The sequence below is a fragment of the Alternaria ethzedia genome (genome assembly GCF_023757985.1).
Source record: "Alternaria ethzedia strain BMP 0044 chromosome Unknown scaffold_5, whole genome shotgun sequence".
NCBI classification, from domain to species: domain Eukaryota; kingdom Fungi; phylum Ascomycota; class Dothideomycetes; order Pleosporales; family Pleosporaceae; genus Alternaria; species Alternaria ethzedia.
Window position 1 is genome coordinate 1191927 of NW_026056198.1, and position 21153 is coordinate 1213079.

The 21153-nt window shown below is 54.3% G+C and overlaps 8 protein-coding genes across 8 annotated transcripts; 2 read left to right on the top strand and 6 right to left on the bottom strand.

Moving 5' to 3' along the window:
- Positions 1-785: 785 nt before the first annotated feature.
- J4E87_003109 (uncharacterized protein) lies at positions 786-4365 on the bottom strand (the record flags this gene model as incomplete). Its single annotated transcript, XM_049374742.1, has 4 exons — positions 786-1046; positions 1098-3853; positions 3968-4137; positions 4226-4365. The coding sequence occupies 4 exons, from the start codon at positions 4363-4365 to the stop codon at positions 786-788; spliced, it is 3327 nt and encodes a 1108-aa protein (XP_049235733.1).
- Positions 4366-5144: 779 nt separating this feature from the next.
- J4E87_003110 (uncharacterized protein) lies at positions 5145-6464 on the bottom strand (the record flags this gene model as incomplete). The annotated part of the gene is made up of 1 exon (XM_049374743.1): positions 5145-6464. The coding sequence occupies one exon, from the start codon at positions 6462-6464 to the stop codon at positions 5145-5147; it is 1320 nt and encodes a 439-aa protein (XP_049235734.1).
- Positions 6465-6813: 349 nt separating this feature from the next.
- Positions 6814-8636, bottom strand: J4E87_003111 (uncharacterized protein; the record flags this gene model as incomplete). Its single annotated transcript, XM_049374744.1, has 4 exons — positions 6814-7065; positions 7118-7199; positions 7247-8485; positions 8626-8636. 4 exons carry the CDS (start codon positions 8634-8636, stop codon positions 6814-6816), a joined length of 1584 nt encoding a protein of 527 aa, XP_049235735.1.
- A 1196-nt stretch (positions 8637-9832) lies between these two features.
- On the top strand, positions 9833-10291 carry J4E87_003112 (uncharacterized protein; the record flags this gene model as incomplete). Its single annotated transcript, XM_049374745.1, has 4 exons — positions 9833-9838; positions 9911-9950; positions 10002-10044; positions 10156-10291. 4 exons carry the CDS (start codon positions 9833-9835, stop codon positions 10289-10291), a joined length of 225 nt encoding a protein of 74 aa, XP_049235736.1.
- A 389-nt stretch (positions 10292-10680) lies between these two features.
- J4E87_003113 (uncharacterized protein) lies at positions 10681-13077 on the bottom strand (the record flags this gene model as incomplete). The annotated part of the gene is made up of 1 exon (XM_049374746.1): positions 10681-13077. The coding sequence occupies one exon, from the start codon at positions 13075-13077 to the stop codon at positions 10681-10683; it is 2397 nt and encodes a 798-aa protein (XP_049235737.1).
- A 646-nt stretch (positions 13078-13723) lies between these two features.
- J4E87_003114 (uncharacterized protein) lies at positions 13724-15429 on the bottom strand (the record flags this gene model as incomplete). Its single annotated transcript, XM_049374747.1, has 3 exons — positions 13724-14712; positions 14768-15148; positions 15198-15429. The coding sequence occupies 3 exons, from the start codon at positions 15427-15429 to the stop codon at positions 13724-13726; spliced, it is 1602 nt and encodes a 533-aa protein (XP_049235738.1).
- A 1848-nt stretch (positions 15430-17277) lies between these two features.
- Positions 17278-18607, bottom strand: J4E87_003115 (uncharacterized protein; the record flags this gene model as incomplete). The annotated part of the gene is made up of 4 exons (XM_049374748.1): positions 17278-17577; positions 17626-18392; positions 18446-18508; positions 18580-18607. The coding sequence occupies 4 exons, from the start codon at positions 18605-18607 to the stop codon at positions 17278-17280; spliced, it is 1158 nt and encodes a 385-aa protein (XP_049235739.1).
- Positions 18608-19838: 1231 nt separating this feature from the next.
- J4E87_003116 (uncharacterized protein) lies at positions 19839-21113 on the top strand (the record flags this gene model as incomplete). The annotated part of the gene is made up of 1 exon (XM_049374749.1): positions 19839-21113. The coding sequence occupies one exon, from the start codon at positions 19839-19841 to the stop codon at positions 21111-21113; it is 1275 nt and encodes a 424-aa protein (XP_049235740.1).
- Between the last annotated feature and the right edge of the window lie 40 nt (positions 21114-21153).

Genomic DNA, 21153 nt, shown 5'->3' on the forward strand with positions numbered 1-21153 from the left:
CGACTGCCTGGCGTTCTGACACAGGGCAGATGCAGGCGTCATCGCACGCCCTTGTGAGACCTGGGCTGAGCTGCAGTATCGGCGGCGAGAGCGACGTTTGGCAGTCTGCGGTACATTTTTGATGCTATTGTTCAAGAATTGTTGCTAATGTTGATGTTTGCGAAAGATGAAGTCTAGAAGACGGCCCTGCCGCCCTCCACCCGCAAACCGAGCTAGCGGACCGAACAATCCGGGGAACGCAGGGGAGGTGCGACCCGCTGTCCAGAACACTTGAGCCGTCTTCAGCTTTTCTTCGCGACAATTGCACCGAGAAGTAATTTACGCTCACGAGGAGAGTATTTACAGCTAGCAGTTGTCATTCAGCAAGCTACCTTTCCTGCAGTCTTTGATTCTGCATGCCAGCCCCGCTCGCCACTACTCGGCCTCTTAATATACACATATTGAGCTCCACCTCCACTACCGACATAGTATGCCAGCGGTTCCTGAAAGACCAGGGATCTTCGTGTCGTGTGATCCGCCATACCTTCTTCAGGGTTCTGGAAGCCAATACATGTCGCTGTCATTACATCACCACTTGCGCACGCTGGAGTCATTAATATCAAAGATAAACCCTCTGGCTATTATACATGCATCCTAGTCTAAAAGGCGACGGGGAAAGGTGGCTCTACAAGCCTCCCTATAACCTATGATGAATGCAAAAGCTACCTCCTCCACTGCGACGTCCAACCGCCAATAGGCTGATAGTACAGAAACACACTGCTCACGCTCAAGTCCGACGACGTCGTTTACTCGTCGTCGTCCGGGTTCGTGTCGGACTCGTAGATAAACTCACCCGGAGTGGAAGCCTCGGCCTCGCCCTCATCCACCATGTTATCACTGACCGGCGCTGCAGCAGTTGTTACTGATATGCCTTCTGGTCCTTGATCTCCTGAAGAGCCCGACGCGCCAGGGGCAGGGGCAGGCACGGCCTTCTTTACCTTGAGCTCTAGGAGCGTCTTCGGTTCTGAAGGCTTCGTGTCTGTGAGAAGAATGACACCGAGTGTTGGCTGGTGACGGGTTAGCTTAAGGATCTTCGGCGTGGTGAGCAAATGACTAACCTTCTTCACTGGTACATATCGTTCGCTTGGGAAGCTGATGTACTTCACTTGGGGCGGCAGTACACGCGACATGTTCTCCAGCTCGTAGCCAACCTTCTCCTTCTCAACCTTCTTCTTTGAAGACTCCACATTTTGGGCACCGTCAGCCTTCTCGCCATCTTCCTTCTTAGGGTCCTCGTCTACGTCCATCTTGTCGTCGTCCGCAGGCTTGGGTGTGGTAGGAGTGTGGTCCACATCCATGCTTTCCCTCCGCTTTTGGCGCTCCTTTACCATCCGTCGTCGCTTATCTTGAGCGGTGGTGGATAGGACTGCGGTCTTGATCTTCTCGGGCGCCTCTTCTGCCTTGACCTCTGCGTCTGGCGGGTAATCGAACATGCTTGGCCTAGTGTTGCTGTGAAACTTGAACGACGGGATCTCCAACTCCTGGTCTAGACCAATGACGGCGGTAGACGTGAAGCTCAACGAGAGGAAGTGAGTCAGAGGGAACCAGTACCAGTACTGGGTGAAGACGGCCATACCGACGATGGCCGCCATGTTCAGGTTGCCGGTCGGCGTCTGCAGACCGATTGTGCAATTCCTACCTCCGGCATCAATGATACCCAGGGCAAGAGCAGCACCGAACTTGGCCATAGCATCCTCGTGGCGATCGCTCACCACCTTGGCGAGCTGCTTTCGGATAGATGCTACTTTGGGGTTCATTGCCTCGTTTTGCTGTACCATGATCATGGACAGCGCAATCAAAGCACCTTGTCGGACGAAGTCAGTTGAGTCCTTCATCATTGGCTCCAACAGATCTATGGCCTCTGGGAGACCAGTTCCCGCGCAAGCAATGCCCAGAGCCATGGTGGCTCCGTATCGCACATGTGGGTTGTATGACTCTGCGAGAAGCTCAACCATGCGGGGAACACTGCCTGGCTTCCTGAAGAGGATGAAACCCAAGCTCATGACTGCAACTCTTCGTACATCGTCGCTGACGTCACTGACGGCAACGTGAAGTAACCTTCGGACAGCCTTGTTACTGCCTGTGCCACAGTACGCCAGAGCGATGGTCATGATACCTCCGTATCGCAGGGTTGGGTCTGGGTCGTCGAGGAGACCATTGATGAGCTCGTCGGCAGCCTCTTGTCGGCCGTACATGATGAGTGCCATGCCCATGGCTAGACCACGAACAATCTTCTCGTGCTGTGTGTCGTGCGCGTACTGGATCATGTCTTCGAGTGCCTTGATGTTGCCAGTGCCGAGCATGACAAGACCCATGGAGAGACCGACAGCCTCACCGTTGATGGCGGAGTCTGTGTACAGAACGTTCTTGAACGCCTCGAAGATCTCCTCGGAGCCAGTGCCCATGCCAGCAACACCAAGACCGAGCGCACCACCATGCTGGATGACCTCTTCAGATGCGTTCTGGAACTGCTTCAGGAGGAGATCGAGAACATTGGATCCGTGGTTCGCGTAGATCAAACCAAGAGCGTACAGTGATCCACCCTGCTCGTAATGAGAGCCCGATGAGACACTGTCCTTGGGCAGGTAAGGCTCAAGAAGCTTCTGCCCTTGTGTGATGTTGCCGCGGTGGATGACACCCAGAGCAGCGGTCGCAGAGAACTTGGACCAGTTGACTGCCTTTCCCAGCCATTCCAGGTTCTCGCGGAAGAATGTGTCATTGGTAGTGCCAGCATTCATGAAGGCGTTGGCGAAGGTAACACTGGAGTGGAAGATGGAGTTCCTAGCCTCCAAGCTGTCGCGGACCTTGTTGAGCACAGCCTTGTCTGTACGGTTGTTTCTGTACAGGAACTCGAGGTTCAGTTCGATGCTCTTAGTTCCGCGGAGAATGTAGCGGACATTGTTGTAAACCTTGATCTGATCTTCACTCGCCTGGTCACCCTTTGAGTTGCTAGTGTCCACATCTGCGAGCAGAGAGTCCGACTCGCCTGCATCCGAGGGATTCTGCGCGTCTTCCTTCTCAGCTTCCGGCAGCTCTTCCATGATCTTTGTGAGGAACTCTTGTGTGCCGTTCTCGTAGAGGTCGAAGGAGATCTGGTATGCGACTGCGCGAGACTTGTCGTCTCCTCGCTCGATCAGCTGCCGGATGAGCTTCGAAGCCAGCGAGTGCTGGTTGAGGTACACGACACACTTGGCGATGGAGAAGTAATCGGGGTTCGGGATTTGGTCGTCGTTGAGGAGATCCAGAATCAGGCGGAGGATCTCGTTCCTCAGGCCTCGCTCTTGTACCACGTTCATGCAGATGTCGAGAACGTATTCCATCAAGTCCTCGCTCTGTGCGGAGGGCTGTGCGGGCTTCTTGCCCTGCTTCTTTCCGTCCTGGCTTGCGCGAACAATCGACTCGCGCAGGACATCGAGATTCCGCGCCTCGATGGCGATTCCAACGACCTGCTTGTAGTTGCCGCTCTCGTAGCAGCTCTCGAATATCCGCCGTACAGTGCTGTGGAGGTTCTTCTGCACGTTCCGCTGCAATACCATCGGGGTCGGGTGGGCACCTGGTACACCGGCATTGCCTCCTCCGGGGAGTGTAGGGTCGAATGTCGACGAGTCTTCCCTGGAGAGAAGCGACTTGGAGGGTAACGCGGACTGGGAGAAGGGCGTTATCGGCGAAGCAAGACTGGCTGCAGTGCTGGCACCTCCTGCCGCGTTTCCGGAGAAGGATGTGCTCAGTTGAGGAGGAGCCTGGCTCGCCTTGCTGACCGGTGTCGGGGGGTTGTGCATGACGGACAGCGCGATGTACGTGTCTAAGCATTTGGCTGGAAAAAGCAAGTCAGCAAACTGTGCTCGAAGTCTGATGAGCCCGCTGTTTCAGCTCGTGATGAAGGTAAACATGAGCTGAAAGTGAGGCTCGGTTGTCCGCAGTGTCTTACCCAGTATTGTCTCCTCGAACTCGGCTGCCTTGTGGATGTCGAAGAGCTTGCCTGCGCCCAGGGCGAAGACCATGCTCTCATTGTACTCTTGCAGCTGGTAGTACACCTTGGCGGCTACCAGAGCGGCCAGCTCTCGCTCGGGGAACGAGTCGTCTTCGTAGAGCGCCTCACTATGACGCACCCATGTTAGCAGCTGTTTTGATGGCGATATGGCGATGTGGCGATGAGCGCGCGTAATAGCTCAGCTGAGTTCCTTACATTTGACTGACAGACCCCGCGACCTCGGGCCACAGCAGGTCGATCTCCTCGTTCAGCCGCTGGAGGGCGAACGAGCGCAGGGCCGGGTCGGGTTCCGAGAGGAAGCCGACGACACCGGCGGCGGACGTGAGGCCAACCATTGTATTGTGTCTTGCGGGAGCAATGTATGGCTTCGTGTAGTGGGACGGCCGTCCGCGTGGGTGGTGAGAGAGGGAGCTGTTGTTGCGGAAGTGGGTAGAAGCGTATGGAGCTGCGCTGTGGCGCCTGCGGCTTGCCTGAGGTCAAAGGATAATCTGAGGCGGTGCTGCGGCGGACTCTATGGTGACGGTCGCAGTGAAAGAGGGACGGGAAGATGGAGGGTGGGTGGTTGATGGGGATGGCGTGGCGCCCTTGTGGTGTTCGGGGAATCGTGTACGTGATGGTCTAAACAGTAGCTCGTGAGTTTCGGAAGCGGCGACCCTGGTCCACTTTGAGCATGACATAATACGCTACCGGCGCATCACTCCTACGATGAGCTCCGGACTTCCACGTCACTTTGAGCATGCACTTGGATGACAGTCTGCATGGTACGAACAGGGATGAAACAACTCATCTGAATTAACAGGTACTCTAAAGTCTACATCAGCATAAAACAAGGAGTTTGTGAACATCCTAGGCTTGTGTCGAGAGTGATACTTTATGAGAGGTAGGTGAAACTGGGTATCTTAATTCTAAAGACTAACTCCGTATAATGCTGCTGGTCCCATCTTCGTTGTGCCTCTGCATATTTAACGCCGCAAAGATCAAATAATAATAATACAAAGCACCTCATACAAGGCAGAAACTGACAGGCCTGGCGCCTACATTGGGACAAAAATGAGCATGATTGAACATCTAGCATCAATGTAGGCTCCAAGGTATTCGATTCCCCCCCTTTTTCCTAAGCGGAATGCGTGATGATGCGTGACGCAACCCGCAGATTGTTCATCATTCCGCTGATTATGTCCTCAAACTCGGTAGGCTGCTTGAGCCTCACCTTGTCTGCCTCAGCGATGAGAATATCAGAATCCAACTCCAACTCCAGCTCATGGTTCTTGCTAGTCCCTTGTGTGACCTGCGTGAGATCAATTTGGTATGCGCCCAGCCATGAATATGACATGCGGTCTTTTTGTCGCTGCATACTCTCCAGTGTCTTTCCTGGCTCTAGCGCGGCCTTGAGGCTGTCAACCGGGCCTGGGAAGTCGATTTCGAGGTTGATACCGATGCGATAGTCCCACTCTGTCTTAGGAGAGCTGATCTCGAGGTTCCCTATCCGATGTTTTATCATGGCTCGCACGAAGTCGCCCGTGTTCTTGTCGCGGGTTACGCGGACCTTCTGCCGGGTACCGGATGCGCTGATGAGACGCTGAACTATAGGATTCAGCGTGGAAAAGCCTTCCTGGTCGAGTTCGTAGAACATGTCCGTCTCGTAGGTATGTCGGTAATCGATCGGCGGGCGCGGAGCACCGGGTATCTTCGACTGCTGGACCTGCGCGTTGAGGGCGTGGTTCATGCGCTTGTGTTGAAGAGCAGTCATAGTGCTTTCGAACTTGACATCCAAGGCTTCAGACTTGATAACGCACTCTGTGTTCCAGACCCCGCGCAGTCGCTGGTCAGTCTGCTTTTCTAGGATCTGACCCCAGCGCGCTTCGACTTCCAGTTGCACCTTTGGATCTGCGATCGCGTTCCGTACCGCCTCGTTGTTAACGGCTGTGGCCCAGATGAATTCGCATACTTCGTGCGCGACGACGTCGTAGAGTTGCGCATCGTGGAACATTGGCCGCGCGAAGCGAGAGAGTCCAGATGCAGTGGCTGCTGGAGGAGGAGGCGCGCCGGCATCGCTGTGCGCGTGTCCGTTTCGTTCGGCGTTCGGAGACGGTTGAGGTCGCGGCGGAGGAGGGTGCGATGGAAGCGCAGGTTGCGCGCGTGAGTGTGCCTGGGGGACTACAGCAGGCGGAGGGGGACGCGACTGTTGACGTTGTTGCTCTTGCAGCTGCCTGAGCTCAGGTGGAAGCTGTTCGCCTTCGCGATACGCCCATATGGGCTTGGGGTCATGGCGCTTCCGTTTCAGCGACATCTGCTGCTGGCTGGGTTTAGGCGTCGGTATCTTTGCGGCGGGAGTGACAGGGGAGGATGCGGGAAGGGAATGGGGGTGGGAGAGTGAACGGCGCGGTAGCACCGATGCTTCCCCATCGTGATTTACTAGCGCAGATATGTCCATCGTGGGTTGTGGTAGGGTTGTGCGTCGGACTCACCATCGTGTACAGATGCCTAGTGTTGCTGGGCGCACGGACGATTCCACTCTGGGCTCCTTTGTTCCAACGTTGTGCCGCCTCAGGTACCTGGGTAGCTACCTAGGTACTGCCTATCTAGCATGCGACCATCACTTGGAACTTGTGCGAAGAGGTAATCATTAAAGAGTTTGCTTGATCCGCTAGTGTTTACACCAAATCTTGTGTCCCTATGCGCCAGACCGTCATTTGCGCAAACGAGTCATGTATATGCGCCTCCTGTGCAGCGCACTCCACACCTTCTATCTAAACAACCAAACGTCCGCTCCGACGCTACCTTCACGCGTCTTGGTCAAGGCCAAGGTCTTCCTGCGCTGGGACAATGCGGAGTGTGTTGGTGTGTCCCATTCCTCCCCTCCAGCCCTGTACGCAGATAACTGGATCTCCCTTGCTGAGAACACCGAGCTTGATGGCGTTCATGATTCCCCACTTCAAACGGCGGTCAACATCCTCCTGCCATGGCTCCGTCTTGAAGTCGGGCTTCTTCTCGGGGAAGTAGAATGGGTAAACGCCGCGGTACAGGTGTGAATACTACTCAAGTTAGCCAAGGGAATCCCTGTACACTGGAAAAAGCAAAACTTACCCTAGCAGCCATCTCGTTGCGGGTAACCATGATGATAGGGCAGACGGGGCGGTACTTGGAGACGAGGCGGGCGGTGGTACCACTAATGCACGTTAGAATCACAAATGTACAACATGCTAGGAGACTCACCTCGTGGTCAGGACCAAGATGGCGCCAGCGTTCTGCTCGAGACTGGCACTGACGGCAGCCATGGCACAGGTCTCGGTAGTAGGGCATGGGACGGGTGCCAGCTTCCTCAGCTCATCGAACGCGTTGACGTATGGGATAGCAACCTCGGCGAGCAGGCAGGTCTCGTGCATCATGGTGACGGCCTCGACGGGGTAGTCACCCTTGGCGGTCTCTCCAGACAACATGACACAGTCGGCACCGTCGAGAACAGCGTTACCGACATCGCTGACTTCAGCGCGAGTCGGGCGCGGGTTGTAGGTCATGGACTCGAGCATCTGGGTTGCGCAGATGACGGGCTTTCCGGCAATGTTGCACTTAGTGATCATCATCTTCTGGGCGATGAAGACCTGGCTGGGCGGGATCTCGATACCAAGGTCACCACGAGCGACCATGACACCGTCGGTCTCCCTCAGGATCTCGTCGAAGTTGTTCACACCTTGCTGGTTCTCGACCTTGGCAATGATCTGGATGTCCTTGCCCTCCTCGCCGAGCACCTCACGGATGGCAGTGATGTCGCTGCCACGGCGGATGAACGAGGCGAAGACCATGTCGACCTTGTTCTTGACACCGAACTTGAGATCGGCCTTGTCCTTCTCGGATAGCGGGGGAAGATCAATGTCGGTCTTGGGCAGGTTGACACCCTTCCTCGACGAGATCTTGCCGTTGTTGACACACTTGCACTTGAGTGTCTGGTCGTCTGTAATCTCGAGGACCTCGAATGAGAGAACACCGTCATCGACGTAGATTATGCGACCAGGTGCGATGACCTTGGTGATGTTCTTGTAGTCGACGTACATGTTCTTATCGTCGCATGCCGTGGCATATTGGTCGTCGGTGGTGATGTTTATGATGGAGCCAGCCTTGATGGGGATGTCGGCATCGCCCACAGTGTTACCAGTTCGGATCTCTGGGCCCTTGGTGTCAAGGGCAATGGCCAGAGGCCGGCCGGGCTGTGTCCTCTCCGCCTCGCGCGCATGGTCGATGACGGACTGGTGGTACTCGTAGGAGCCGTGGGAGAAGTTCATGCGAACGACATTGAGACCAACTTTGCGGAGGGAGTTGATCTTCTCGGCGGAGTTTGTCTTGGGACCGATGGTACAGATGATGGAGGTTCTTCGGTACTCCTTGGCAGGTGTGTACTCAGTGTTGAGCTGGCTGAGCCACTCGATCCTGGTCCTGCCGGAGTTGAGGTGGTCTAGACTGTATTGCTGTCAGTGGGTGTTGGAGTTGGATGCTTCTATGTAGAAGCAACTTGTAACGCGTGAAGATACGAGCTTGACTTCTAGAGTTTCTATGAAGAACTGCTGGCGTTCTGTTGTAGGAGAATAATCTATACGTACGCGTTTGCCATTTCTGCTGATAGTGTTCAGAAGAGGGCTGTGAAGGGGGAAGACTGAGTCGCTGTCGCGGAGTGCGGGGCCGGTTAGAGAGTCTGTATGAGGGACTCCAATTGAATGCGCGACGGCTGGGGGATGAGAGGAAGAGAGAAGAACAAGCTGCTCTCTGGAAAACGGCGGTCGACGGGTTTATCTTGTGCTGCGACGGGCTAGAAGTTTTGTTGGCTGTTGAGCGTGTTTTGGAGGGGCAGTTAGTAGCGCGCTAGTATGCTGCTTAGTACGTGGGGCTGCTGCACCCTGCGGCGGTTTGGATATGAGAATTGGAAACAGATTGCAGTCAGAAAATGGTCTGGAGACGGTTTGGTTGAATAAGAGTCTTTCGTTATGCGCCGAACCCTGGGCCGACTGCCTGCTGGACACGTCCCATGGTTGACTGTCGTGACGCCCATTTGCTTCTTCCACTCCGCCCACGTTGTCGCCTCATTGCCCTTGAACATCCCGCCCAGATAAGCCAGCCATCCGACGCGCATTTGCAAAGCGATTGAAAAATCTCGGCGCCTTCGCTCTGGGCGTATCCGGCTAGTGGGCGGTTGTGCTGGTGCGCGGCCGGCTGCTGGCGTGTAATGGATTTTTCAGTGGGTTACCCGCGCGGAGATGGTCGTGTCTTGGAGGTTTCATGGGGTCAAGAGCAAGACATCGTCGCGGCAGGCCCTTGTTATATAGCAGGCGCACCTGTCGTAGGGTCCGCTCCTAAATCACCCGCAGCTGCTCCGCATGCTTGCCCGAGGTCAAAGGGAAGGTCCCATTGATGCGACAATACGGTCCAGTTCCATATTAGTGGGGACCGTTCTGCGCATCTGAGCCTGTAGGACATCGCGGACAGTCGCATAGGTAGTCGATAGAGATAGTCCCGCGACGGGCATGCCCATCTACGGGTAGCACCTGAGCTCGATTGAATTGATGCACCTGTCACATCGGCTTTTAGACCCTCTACACTAGGGAACCCTGAGGTCGTGTGCCAGCGCAATCACATGCAGACAAGTGACTAAGGAAGGGCACCAGCCACACCTCCACTCTACACCGCATCCCGCATCCTGCACTCAACAACAACACCCACACCCACCGAACCTCCTGAACCCCAGTCGCCACGCTCTCCCCAAGCAGCCTCACGTAGCCTCACATTCATCCGCCTCCTCCCACGTCGCCCATCATGGTCGTATGTCTACTACTCTACTACTGCGTTTGTGGACCACCGAGTCGCATGCTCCGTAACTCACACAAGTAACAGCTCGGCAAAGTCGCACATTACGCCTTCGATGCGGTATTAAGTACGCACCCTCACTTTCGCACGACCATATTCATCGCTAACAGCACCCCAGTATCCGCCTTCCTCGCCGGCGTCCGCCGCTCAACTGGCCTCACGTATGTTCCCATCCATCCCTCCTAAGCGCCACCCAACCCACCCCTCCACAACCCCCCGTTTCGAGCCGCGCAAAACTACAAGATCGGAGCTAAAGCTAAACCCAGACCCAGTGTGAAGCCAGATACTTTCGGCGAAAACCCCAGCGCCCAGAAATGGTTCGAGAGCTACCTCTGGGTCGGCGAGACCGTCATGGACCAAAGCGTCGCCTTCTTCGGTTCCAGTTCCTACTTTGAGCGCAAGCGATAGATGCGTTGTATACCCACAATCAGCGACGAAGTCACGGCGAATATGTGATCTGCGGATGTGCGGAAGATGAAACGCTACACGAGGCGGGCGACTAGAAGCTCTGGCAGCTGGGGCTGGCTAGATGAGTCGTGGTGCGTCGGGCACAGCTTGGCGATACCTGAATGGCATGGAAGTTGGATGAAGAGCACGGCGTCGAGTTTCCCTCTCGATTAGCAGGCAGACGGCGTTGGGGCGAAACCATTGTCTATGAGATTACGAATCAAAATTATTCCAACATGCCCTCTCTTCGCTATCGATAAATTCAGGCCTGTTTGGCTATCGCTACCCACTGGATGCAGGGTATCATATGCGTATGTGTGAATCAAGAAAACAGACTGATGACCCTACTCTCATGTCCTCCTTTTGAACCTAAATCCAGTCTCCTCATCATCGCTATCGTCGTCCCTTCTGCCAAACCTCCCCTTCTTACTAGCAGGCTGCCCACTCGCAGCGTCAGATCCTCTCTTCTTCCCCCTCTGCGTCTGCGTACCCTCAAGCTGTGTCTCTACAACCCTCTGCGTCCGTCCACTACTCTTCTGCGTTCGTTGTTCCGGAACCTCCTCGTCGTCCGGTCCGCTATCTTCCACATTAATCACTTCTTGCTGCGCCTGAGACTGCGTGGTCCGTTTTCGACGAGTGAAGCCACCGACTTCTGGCTCTGACGAATCGTCCGCTGCTGCGTTGCGACCGCGCCGGCTATCGCGTGAACGGAAAGAGGGCTCGGTGTCTTCGAGGAAGAAGGCGTCAGTGAGGCCGAAGCCCTTCTTGGCTGGTGCTTCTTCAAGCGTGACGATGACTTTGTGGGCTTGGACGCCTTGTTCGGCACCACGGCGACGGAACTTCTTAAAGTTCTTGCGGCCGTTCCACTCAGCGTTCCAGCGCTCGTTATTGGGTTGACTTTGATTGCGCGAAGGGCCTCTGTTCTGCCGAGGTAGAACGTCCATCTCTTCTATTTGGGCCAGGTTCTTCAGCTCAGTGATGTCGATACCTTCCAGCGCTTCTCGCAAGCTCTCCTCGTCTGCCTTGCGACGCTCCTCTTCTTCTTTGATGCGCTTACGGGTATGCTCGCGGATATTGATTTCCTTTTCGGACTTGTCTTTTGCCAAGTTGAGTCGCTCCCGGGCAGCTGCTATAGTGGACGCTCTCTTCACCGGGCCCCCTTCTTCGGGCTCCACAGAAGCAGATGGGGCACGCGTAGCCGCTCTTTGTGCCCTCATCTTGGCGGCCGTCGGGAACAGGGTATCCATCTGCTCTTCTTTCTCGATCGTCTTTCGGGCGTTTGATGGCGGAGAAGGTTGACTTGGTGTACCTGATGCGTTGCGTGCTTGCGAAGCTGTCATCGATACTCCTCGTGGTTGTACAGACTGCTGTACGTCTTCCACTGGAGGATTTTCAACCTTCAGCTTCTTCTTCGGGATGGGCTCGTCATCATCAAAGCCCGTGAAGCGGCTCGTCTTTGGCCGGTGGATCCGCTTTCGTGGATTGATCTTTGCGGGCTCTTCCGCAGGAGGTTGGTTCTCCTCGGGGGCCTGCGACGGTGCTCTAAATTCAGACATTGGTGTTGGTTGACGCATAGACCGGCGACTGCTTGCGACCTCTGGTGGTGCAGTAGCAATCACGTCTGCGGGCGGGCTTTGTATTGAGGCACGGTCCCCTGTGAGAATCGTGTCGAGAAACTCCTTCTGTTCGATTGAGCGCTGCCCAAGTGCCTGATCGACGCCGATCCGAAAGCTCTTGAGCCATTCGTCCTCGACTAGTACGTTCAAGCGCACCGTTATGACAGGAAGCTTGTCGCCAGGTTTGCCGCGTCGCTTCTTTCCTGCCACGTTGTGGACGTAATCGACATACTCGTCTACCGTTGTCTCGCCAAGTTGTAGATTGTATAGTAATGCCTTGCCGCCTCCACCAGTGACGGGATCCAGCAAGCTACTGTGTTGGCTTTCGCTCAGAAATATAAAGGTCAGCCCAGAGAAGACTTCTGACCGCGAGGGATCAGGTAGCAACATCTCATGTGGCTGGTGAACCGGCTCTTTGTCAATTCCAGGTATGTATTCCTTCTCCGCTGGCCACCATGCATCGAAATCCTCTTCTAGCTTCGAAGGCAAGTAATTGTTTTCTTCATCGACCGATGGAGCAGCCACAACGAGGACTTTATCGAGGAACTCTGTAGTGACGATGTGTTTGGCTGAAGTCAGACCCGAGAGGACTTTGGGAAGGTTCCGTTTTGCGGATACGACGTGGGTGGTCTTGTCGAATACGAAATCGGTAGTAGTCTTGATATCTAGGGTGTGTAGTTCCGCGCTGCGGGCTTTGTTCTCTTTTGACTCCTTTGAAGCATACGTAAAGACGACTGGGCGCCAGACAATCTTGAACGGCGCATAGCTGGCAGCCAATCTGATGGTATGTTCGGTGCCTTTCAGGGTCTCGCGGCTGTATTCTATCGACCCATCGGAGGCCTTCTGGCTCTTCAATGTAGTTTTCTCGTCGATTGTGACTCCCTGCCTGCAACTCAGATCCGTCACCTCAATCTGTGACCTCTTGTGAAGCTTTGTGCCGTCTTCTGGTGCTGCGTCATACACCTTCAGCATAACATGCTTGCGCGAGACCGCCTTGTTGTCGATTTTCCAATTTTTTCCTTGTGGGCCATCTTTATCGTCTGATTTGGTGCGACCGAATAGTTGCTGTGATCCGGGGCGGAGCCACACGCGCTTGCCTCCGAAGAGGCTCTCGTGCTCCAGAAACCACATTGCGGGGGCGTCGGTACAAGAGGGCTACAAGGTGTGTAGAGGGACGGCGGGTGGGATGCGCATTGTCGTGCTCGCGGTGAGACTGCGCGCGCAATGTTCTCTTGTGGCGTTGGCTGTGTTCACGACTCTAGGCTGAAGTGCGCCGAGTCCATGCGCGATGTCGCGGTGTCAGGTGAGACGCTAGCGCTCCTGCTTCCTCTTCACGATTCCAGCAATCGCGATCAGGCATCACCCATCACTAATACCAGCGTCACAACAAACTACAAAGTCACTCTTCTAAGGTCACCATGATATTGCACTAAGCTTGGCGTCTTTGCATGGACCAAACTGCGACTTTAGAGCTTCATGACTACAATTATCAACCTGTCCAAGGATCCCCAACCCGCAACCACCTATTATACTCATTCTCCCATGCCGAAACTTTTCTGGGTGCCCGGAAGATCCCCAGATACATGTTCTTCACAGTGAACGAGTAGCCATTCACTTGTGACGCGATGAAGGTAAAATGTCCATTAGGATATCTACAGTATTCTACCAGCAACTCGCGCAACCCAAAACTGTGACCCTCTTGGGTATCACAAAACGAACAGCAGACGAGCGATCGACCTAAAAATAACGACAACACAACATCTTCTTCCATCCCATTTCATGCCTGCACCTCAGACACAGTCTCTGAAGCTTCCCGCATTGCTTGTTTGGCAGCGGCGTTCTTTTCTCTCTCCTGCTGGATTCGCTCAGCATACAGACTCTTAGCTCTCATAGTAGGGCCCCATTTATAGATGAAGAAGACCGGGGCGCAAACGAGAGCGGAGATCGCGAACAAGACCCAAGTCGAATTTGTAACACCGAGCTTCTTGTACATCGGACCGGTGTAGAAGGAGCAAATACCGGCAAGGACGTCTCGAGCGAAGCCATTACCACCGGTGGCTGAAGCGGAATACGTGCCTCCGTACGCGGCAACCATGTAGTCGATCGTGGCGAAGTAGATGGCGAGATTTGCGCATCCGATCAGGACCGCGAAGATGAGGGGCGCAATCCAGGGAAGGGGTGGGCCGGCTACTACAAACGCTGACCCGAATAGGCCAATCGGCAGGAGCAAGACGATCCAGCGGAGGGCTGATAGTCGGCTTTCGGGACTCAGCACTTTCCCGTTGCTGCGCTGCTGATTGTGTTTTCGGATGACGGGTACGTAAAGCACTGCTGCTAGCCAGTAGCCGATGAAAAGAGCGAACAAGGCGAGCCCTAGCTGACTAGGAGTGAAGCCCCATCCGTCCTTACCGAATACGTAGCCGTATGACTCGAGGAAACTGAAGATGAGGGCGTCGCTGAATCCACTGAGCAGCGACAGGAAGCCAACGATCGGTTCACAGACCAGCATCTTGTATGGCCGACCCATGATCTTGCCGCATTTCTTTAAGTTCAGCTTCTCCGTCTCGGTCGGACCGACGACATTGGCATCTGGGTTCTGCTTGCGTTGCTTCTTGGCTACCTTGTTAAGCATGATTGTCGACCTGGTCTCCGGCACGAAGCAGAAGTGAACGAACTGAACAGTGGCGCCTAGGATAAGCTGGATCCAGAAGTTCCATCGCCAGTGAAGGAATTGCTCGATGGGCCCTCCACAGATGCCGCCAATTACTGGAGACAATTAGCATTCCATTCCTCAGACATCTACGACATGAGCTTTACATACCTGAACCTAGACAGCTCCACAAGCTGACCCAGAGGATAGGGAGCTGCTGATCTTCGGGATCGAACATGTCCGCAACCATTCCGAGTGTGACGGAGCCGCCGGCAGAGCAGATACCGCCGAGCAGACGCGCAGCCAGCACATGGCCCCAGGACGTACTGGCACCGGCCATGATCTGCCAGATGTTGACAGTGAAGAGGGATATCTGCATGACTGGCCAACGTCCGTACTCCTCGGACCAGGGTGCCCATAGTTCGCACCCAATACCGTACAGGATCAAAAACCAAGCCATACCCGCTCTTGCGTTGGTAAAATGGTTGCTGCCGAGATGGTAGTGCTCGTTGAGCGGCCCAATTGCGTTGGAGTAGACCGCTGCGTTATAGTCTGTCGTTTGTTAGCCTCGTATGACTAGACGGTTGGCAAGACCACTTACTCATGCTGGTTTGGCAGAGTCCAACGACAGTCAAAATCGCCCATTTCTTCTTGTTTGAGAACGCATACCCGGTCTTCTCATATGCGTTCACTTCATTGAGCTCCAGGGGGCCGCTGGGTTGAGCTTGACGGCTGTGTGTCGCGACCATCTCAATCGCATCCGCAGCTTGCTTGTTGCGAGGGCCAGAGCCACCAGAACTGGCGTCGCTGTCGTTCCTAACTTGGGTCGTCATGATTTGGATGTTATCAGTAAGTTCAGTCGTGGAAGTTGAACGGCCTGTAAGACACTGAACTCTAGATAAGGCAGAGTGCAGTCGGTGGTAAGTCTGGGAATGTGAAGGTTGAAAGATGGAGAGTGCGGGGAGGCGACAGATCTTATGGCTGGCATGCACGGCGATGGAACTTGGGACGAGAGCCCCAGCTCTGTACTGACAAAGGTCAGCACATATGCAATACACCTCGATGTAGTGGACCCCGTTGACGGAAGCGCGAGACGGCCCGCCCCCTACTACCATGGTCCTCGAATGCGTCCGCGCACATTTGCTCGCGATTACCAGCATCATTTTCTTCGATTCAATGCGACCATATTTCCGCTCATAAATGGACTCAAGCAGAGACGCTGCTAGCCTGGAACGGCATTCAAAAACACCTCGCAACACCCTCTGCTCGACAGACGTAAGTTCATGCACACCAACCCCTCCCCAGGAATGAAAGTCTGGTTCGGAACAACGCGGGGAACTATTACCACTAAAACCACTACAATGATGCAGGCACATCATGGGCCGAAACCCCTCGCTCAAAAGTAGCGTACCAGTTTACCATTTCCAGCCATTTTGAGAGGCACGTGAGCAACACCCTCTCGCGTATGCTCCCCACACTCTATCTACATCGCTCTCCATTGGCCCGAGCAAGTGCGCAAGTCACATGAACAATACCTCATCACCACCTCACGATGCTCCGCCTCTCCAGCCGCGCATGTGATTCTCAGGACCACTCGAACACATTGTCCCCCTCATTGCTGCCATCATCGCTCCACTCCCACTCTTCGTCACCCCACGGCCGCAACGGTGTCCAGCTAATTCCCCTTTTGCACTCAAACTCGCGCTGTAGAACATGGAAATGCGCGTCCAACTCTGCCCTCAACTGCGTACGTGCCACCATCTCTTCCTCGGCACAGGATGTCGAAGTTATGTGGGTCGTATGGTTGCGTATCTCATCTTCGCTGATGGGTTTGAAGAGATGCACCAGTGGCCGGGATTCGACTGGGGAACGAGAAGTGGAGTCGCAGTTATAGGATGTGAGTGTGATGAATGGCTTGCCGTCCTGTTCCATCCCGAGCGTCTTTGTGTCTGGCATGGGCGCACTCCTCTCGCTTGAGTTCATGTGCTTTGCATAGTCGTAGGCCATCTCTAGGTTCATCGAGGAGTCGCTATTTACCACTTTGGTACTGACAGCGCCCCGTGTGGCTTCGTGCTGCGAATCTTGGCGTTGCGTTGACATAGCGGCGCTGATACTCAGCTATTACCAGCATGAAATGAAGAGTTGTGTCACTTCTATACGCACTACAAACGCGACTTTGAAACGTCACAAGCAAGCAGTCAGTCGCATGTCTCTCTGTTCGGAGACAAACGCTCATTGTTCGGTGATCAGCAAACCACCAACAATGAGTGGTGTCAAAGGATTTGCCACGAGACTTCACAGTGCACGAGTTGTCTAGACGCGCAATGATATTCGTGTCATGTATTGTTTCCACTGATGGCTTAGATATGCGCATGCACCAGTCGCAGACGTCGCTTCTGCTGTGCAGAGGTGTTCACCAATGCGTCCTCCCCATCGAGTAGCAGAGTCCTTCCACTTTGACCATGATAGTCAAGAAGATGGGCATACTAATGATCAAGATAATTCTCCCCCGGAACTCCGACTCCTAAACTAGCACCGAACTTTGGATGGTGGCGGGCGAATGTCCGCTCGTGAAGTGAGAGCCTGTGTGTGTCTGCGATTAGCGTGGGTCTTCCAGGAAAGGAAGTATATGCATACCACATAAGCCGCCGTTTCGATGCATACTCGGGATGTGATACAGTTCATGCCGGTCCCATAGCCTGCCACCAGTGCTTGTGGGCAGAGCTGACTTTGTTACAGTAACTGTCAAGCTCAGCGCGCTGCATAACCATGAGCTCTCGCTCGGGTGCAACCTTCTCAAGATCCATCTCGTGTTCCATGGCGCGTATGAGCAACACTTTGATCTTGGTGGCATGATCAACGTGTACACGATTGCTGACGGTGGTTGCGGTGGCGGCGGTAGTAGTAGGAGGAGGAAGAGGAGGAGGAAGCTGGTTGTTGACGATGTATCGGTTCAGCAGCTCTTGCTGCATGCGCAAGCCCTAAAGCATATTAGTACATGTTGGAAGTATAGTTTTTCTAAGACTTACATCTCTAGGATCCTGTATACCGGGATCTTCCATAACCACTTGCCATGCTAAGATCTTATCTTCGAATTCGCCTACCTCCTTCTCAACCACCTCCTCTTGTTCGGCCGGAGCCTCATATACCTTGGCATTCGGGTTCAGGCTGACTGTGACGGACTTCTGATGAGCTGCTTTGATAGTCTCGTCTGGCTTGCCTCTCAGGTGCGGAGGCATGGACTTCTTGCGACTAGTCTCAGGTCGAGTCGAGACATTTGCAGTGGCCGCTGGAGCAGCTTCGGCAAGTGCCTTCTCCATCGTGAGCTCCCATGCCGAGAGTTGCCTCTTTACGGGTGAAACTGAGCGTGTGGAAGCCTTTGATGCGACTGGCGTCTCTGGACGGCGATGGTATGGCGCAGACATGAGCTCCATTGTGCCCTTGGGAGGACCTGCGACGCGTGCGACTGGCTTCGTTGCAGCTAGCTTGGGCCTAGAGATTTGAACGTTTTCGCCGACAGGGTCCGCCGGAGGTGAGGGAGAGCCAGAGCCTCGCACCAGGTCACGAGGGTAACCTGTACTGCGTGGAGCTGGAGCAGGCCATGCACCGATCCCAAGACCTAGAGATTTACCGTTTGTAGATGTTGACTCCGGCAGCTGGCTGTGTTGTTGTGCTGCAGCAAGCATCTTCGCTTCCTTTCGAAAGGACTTGCTACGACGGTCATGTTCCGGGTCACGGTTGAACCGAGGATCTGGAAGATCTCCGGGCCTGGCGATGCAATCAGGATCTGGTGTCCCTATTCACTAAGTCAGCGATGTCTTATGTGTGCTCAAGTATGGGCATACATACACGTCTCAGCCTCCGGGGGCGGTGCAGGGAAGGCATCCCATACAAAGGCCGGGGCCGCGCTCACTATACATCGGTCAGCGTTTCCATACCAACATAGCAGCAGATTGACCTGCAGCGTCATCGAGAAAGCTCACCTGTATTCTTGGGCGTGAGGAAAGGCATGCTCACTTTGCGAGCGCGAGCGCTAGGAGATACTGAGTTCGCAGATGTTGAGACAAGGTTGGAAGAAGAAGTGCGGCCAACGTTGTTGACGAGGCAGCCGACTAGCTCTTGCCGCGGGTTGGAGTCGAGGTGAGCACGCCTTCCCGAAGCGGAAGCAGCAGCCTGGAGCACCAGCAGCTCAAATGTTTGCTGGGTGACCACGAAATGACGTCGACTTGCTAGTATCGAAAGACCACCAGGTAGGAGCGAGACTCAACTCAACTAAGGGGCTTACTGGAATGGAATTGTAGCTATGCGATGGAAACTTTGGATATTGCTGTACGTGAAAAGACTATGCTCGGAAAAGCGAGATGACAAGATGATCTGAAGACTCGAGAATGGAAGAGGAGGCAGGACTGGGAAGAGCAAAGCCACGTCACGGGGCAACGGCGTCTCTCACCTCGAGAGGGACTTCGCATGCTTGACTTTGCAGAGTATTTCCAATTAAAGAGGTCCTCTTGCGAGTTACTAGAGTGTTGCGATCATAGAGTAATGAAAAGACCTTCTTCTTGTCGACCCGAGCGGAGGCCATGGCTGGGGTAAGATTGAAGACGACGAGATACGTCGCAATGCTCAAAATCTGCTCCCGCGACCTAACAAACGAAGAAGAACATGAGTCTTTATCTACGGCTACGTTGGCATCCAGACACGCGGGTAGCTCTTCTCTTGATGATGTGCCCGGCGAGGTTTGTGCTGCCTCAGAAACGGTGCCACTAAGAACCGGCCGCTAACCAAATTCATCGTTGATGACTACTACTATCCCACGTGAGACCGCGACAAGCGGAGATCTATTTCTACATCCGATCGTCGTGCACACAGGTTCGTTGGGCTTTGGGATTTCGCGTAGGCATCGTTCGACGGTTCAGGGAACGCAATCACTCCTACGCACCGTACTCACGCCCTGGGTTTGCTTGCTTAACCACCTGCAGCGGCTGTTGCGCGTGGTAAGCTGCTCAAGTCTGCGAAAGCACGCACACTGGGTCTCCACGACCAGCTTCACTCACTTTCCTTTCTTCGTTATTCTTTCATTTAACGAGTCGCTACCTTAATTGGTAATAGGTGGATCAAACTGCACCTGCCACAATAGAGCAGCCTCGCACTTTCTTCGGTTGCGGCGAGGGAAACTTGCTCTCCCCAATCCGAACTCGCCATTTTCGCACTTCTCTCAAAAGTCATCAACTTCTTCCGCAAAATGGCGGGAAAAGTCACTTATTCACGGCGCCCAAACAAACGTCGCGCACCTCACGACCGCGATCCAGCAGATGAGAACGACGACCGTCACAAGCGTCCTAGAACAAATACCGAACCAAATGGATTGCGGCTACCGACACCACCCTCAAGCCGACGAGGAAAGAAATCCTGGTTCAACGGTCCCGTCTCCATTCCTGATGACGACATGAACCCTCCGCGCTCCATCTTCGATAAGGTTCTCGAAAACAAGAAGCACCAAGCCCCAAAGCCGCATCAGCGCAGTGCCCAGGGTGACCGTGAGAATTTCAAAGGCCTTATGAAAACGAGGCACAAGTCGAGAGAACAAAATGGCTGGGCGAGGAACGGCTCTCTGCCAACGCCACCAGCGGAGGCCCAGAAGAAAGCCCACCAGCAAGCACGGAGAGATGAGAATTTCGCGCGGTACAAGGGAATCACTCACAGGAGCGAGCCGGCGATACTCAAGTCGTCACCCACGGCGCCAAACCAGACATCACGGCTCTTCGAGCGGGTCATTAAAAACGAGCAGCCGAAAGCACCATATCAGCCGAAGACATACAAAGCTGAGGAGATTGCAGCACCACGGCGAACTATAATGGGGGAACGTCTGTCTAGAAGTTCAGACCAAGCCCGCAAGTATGTCTCAGACGACACTCACCTTATGCACAGAACTGACTGTATCAGATTCAAAATGAACCAGACCGACTCGCCTCTCCTGCAGCTCCCCGAAAACGTGAGGAACCTCATCTACACGTACACACTTGGTGGTAAGACTATCAACATCGGCTACCAGACCTATCACCTTACCTTTGATCCTACAAAGCCCAAGAAGGTAAAGCGGGTTACACCCATCTTCAAGTATCAGTGCACAGTATACGATGGTACTCAGAATCCCTTTAAGACGATATCTCAGCCCTGGGTTAAGAGGCCCACGGTGTTTACCATGCTCAACGGTGTCTGTCGTCAGATGTACCAGGAAACAGCGACCCTGCCTTACAGGCTCAACCTAATCGCCTTCGACTCGTATAGCATCATGTTCAACTTCTTGTTCATGGAGGACCGCCTGCGTCGCGAGCATCTCGATGCCTTCACCGAGCTTTTACTATCGGACCAGCTACCCGGGTCAAATGCACTCGCCCGCTTGAGCAACGTCAGCAAGGTGTATCTAGGAGTCACACAGGAGGAAAAACCTAAGGGGTGGTACCGTGTAGTGCGTACTCAAAGCGAGGAGCCGAGACTTGCAAGAGTCGTGAAGTAGTGTAAGGCATGCTTGACAGCATGAGTGTGCAAATGTGGGC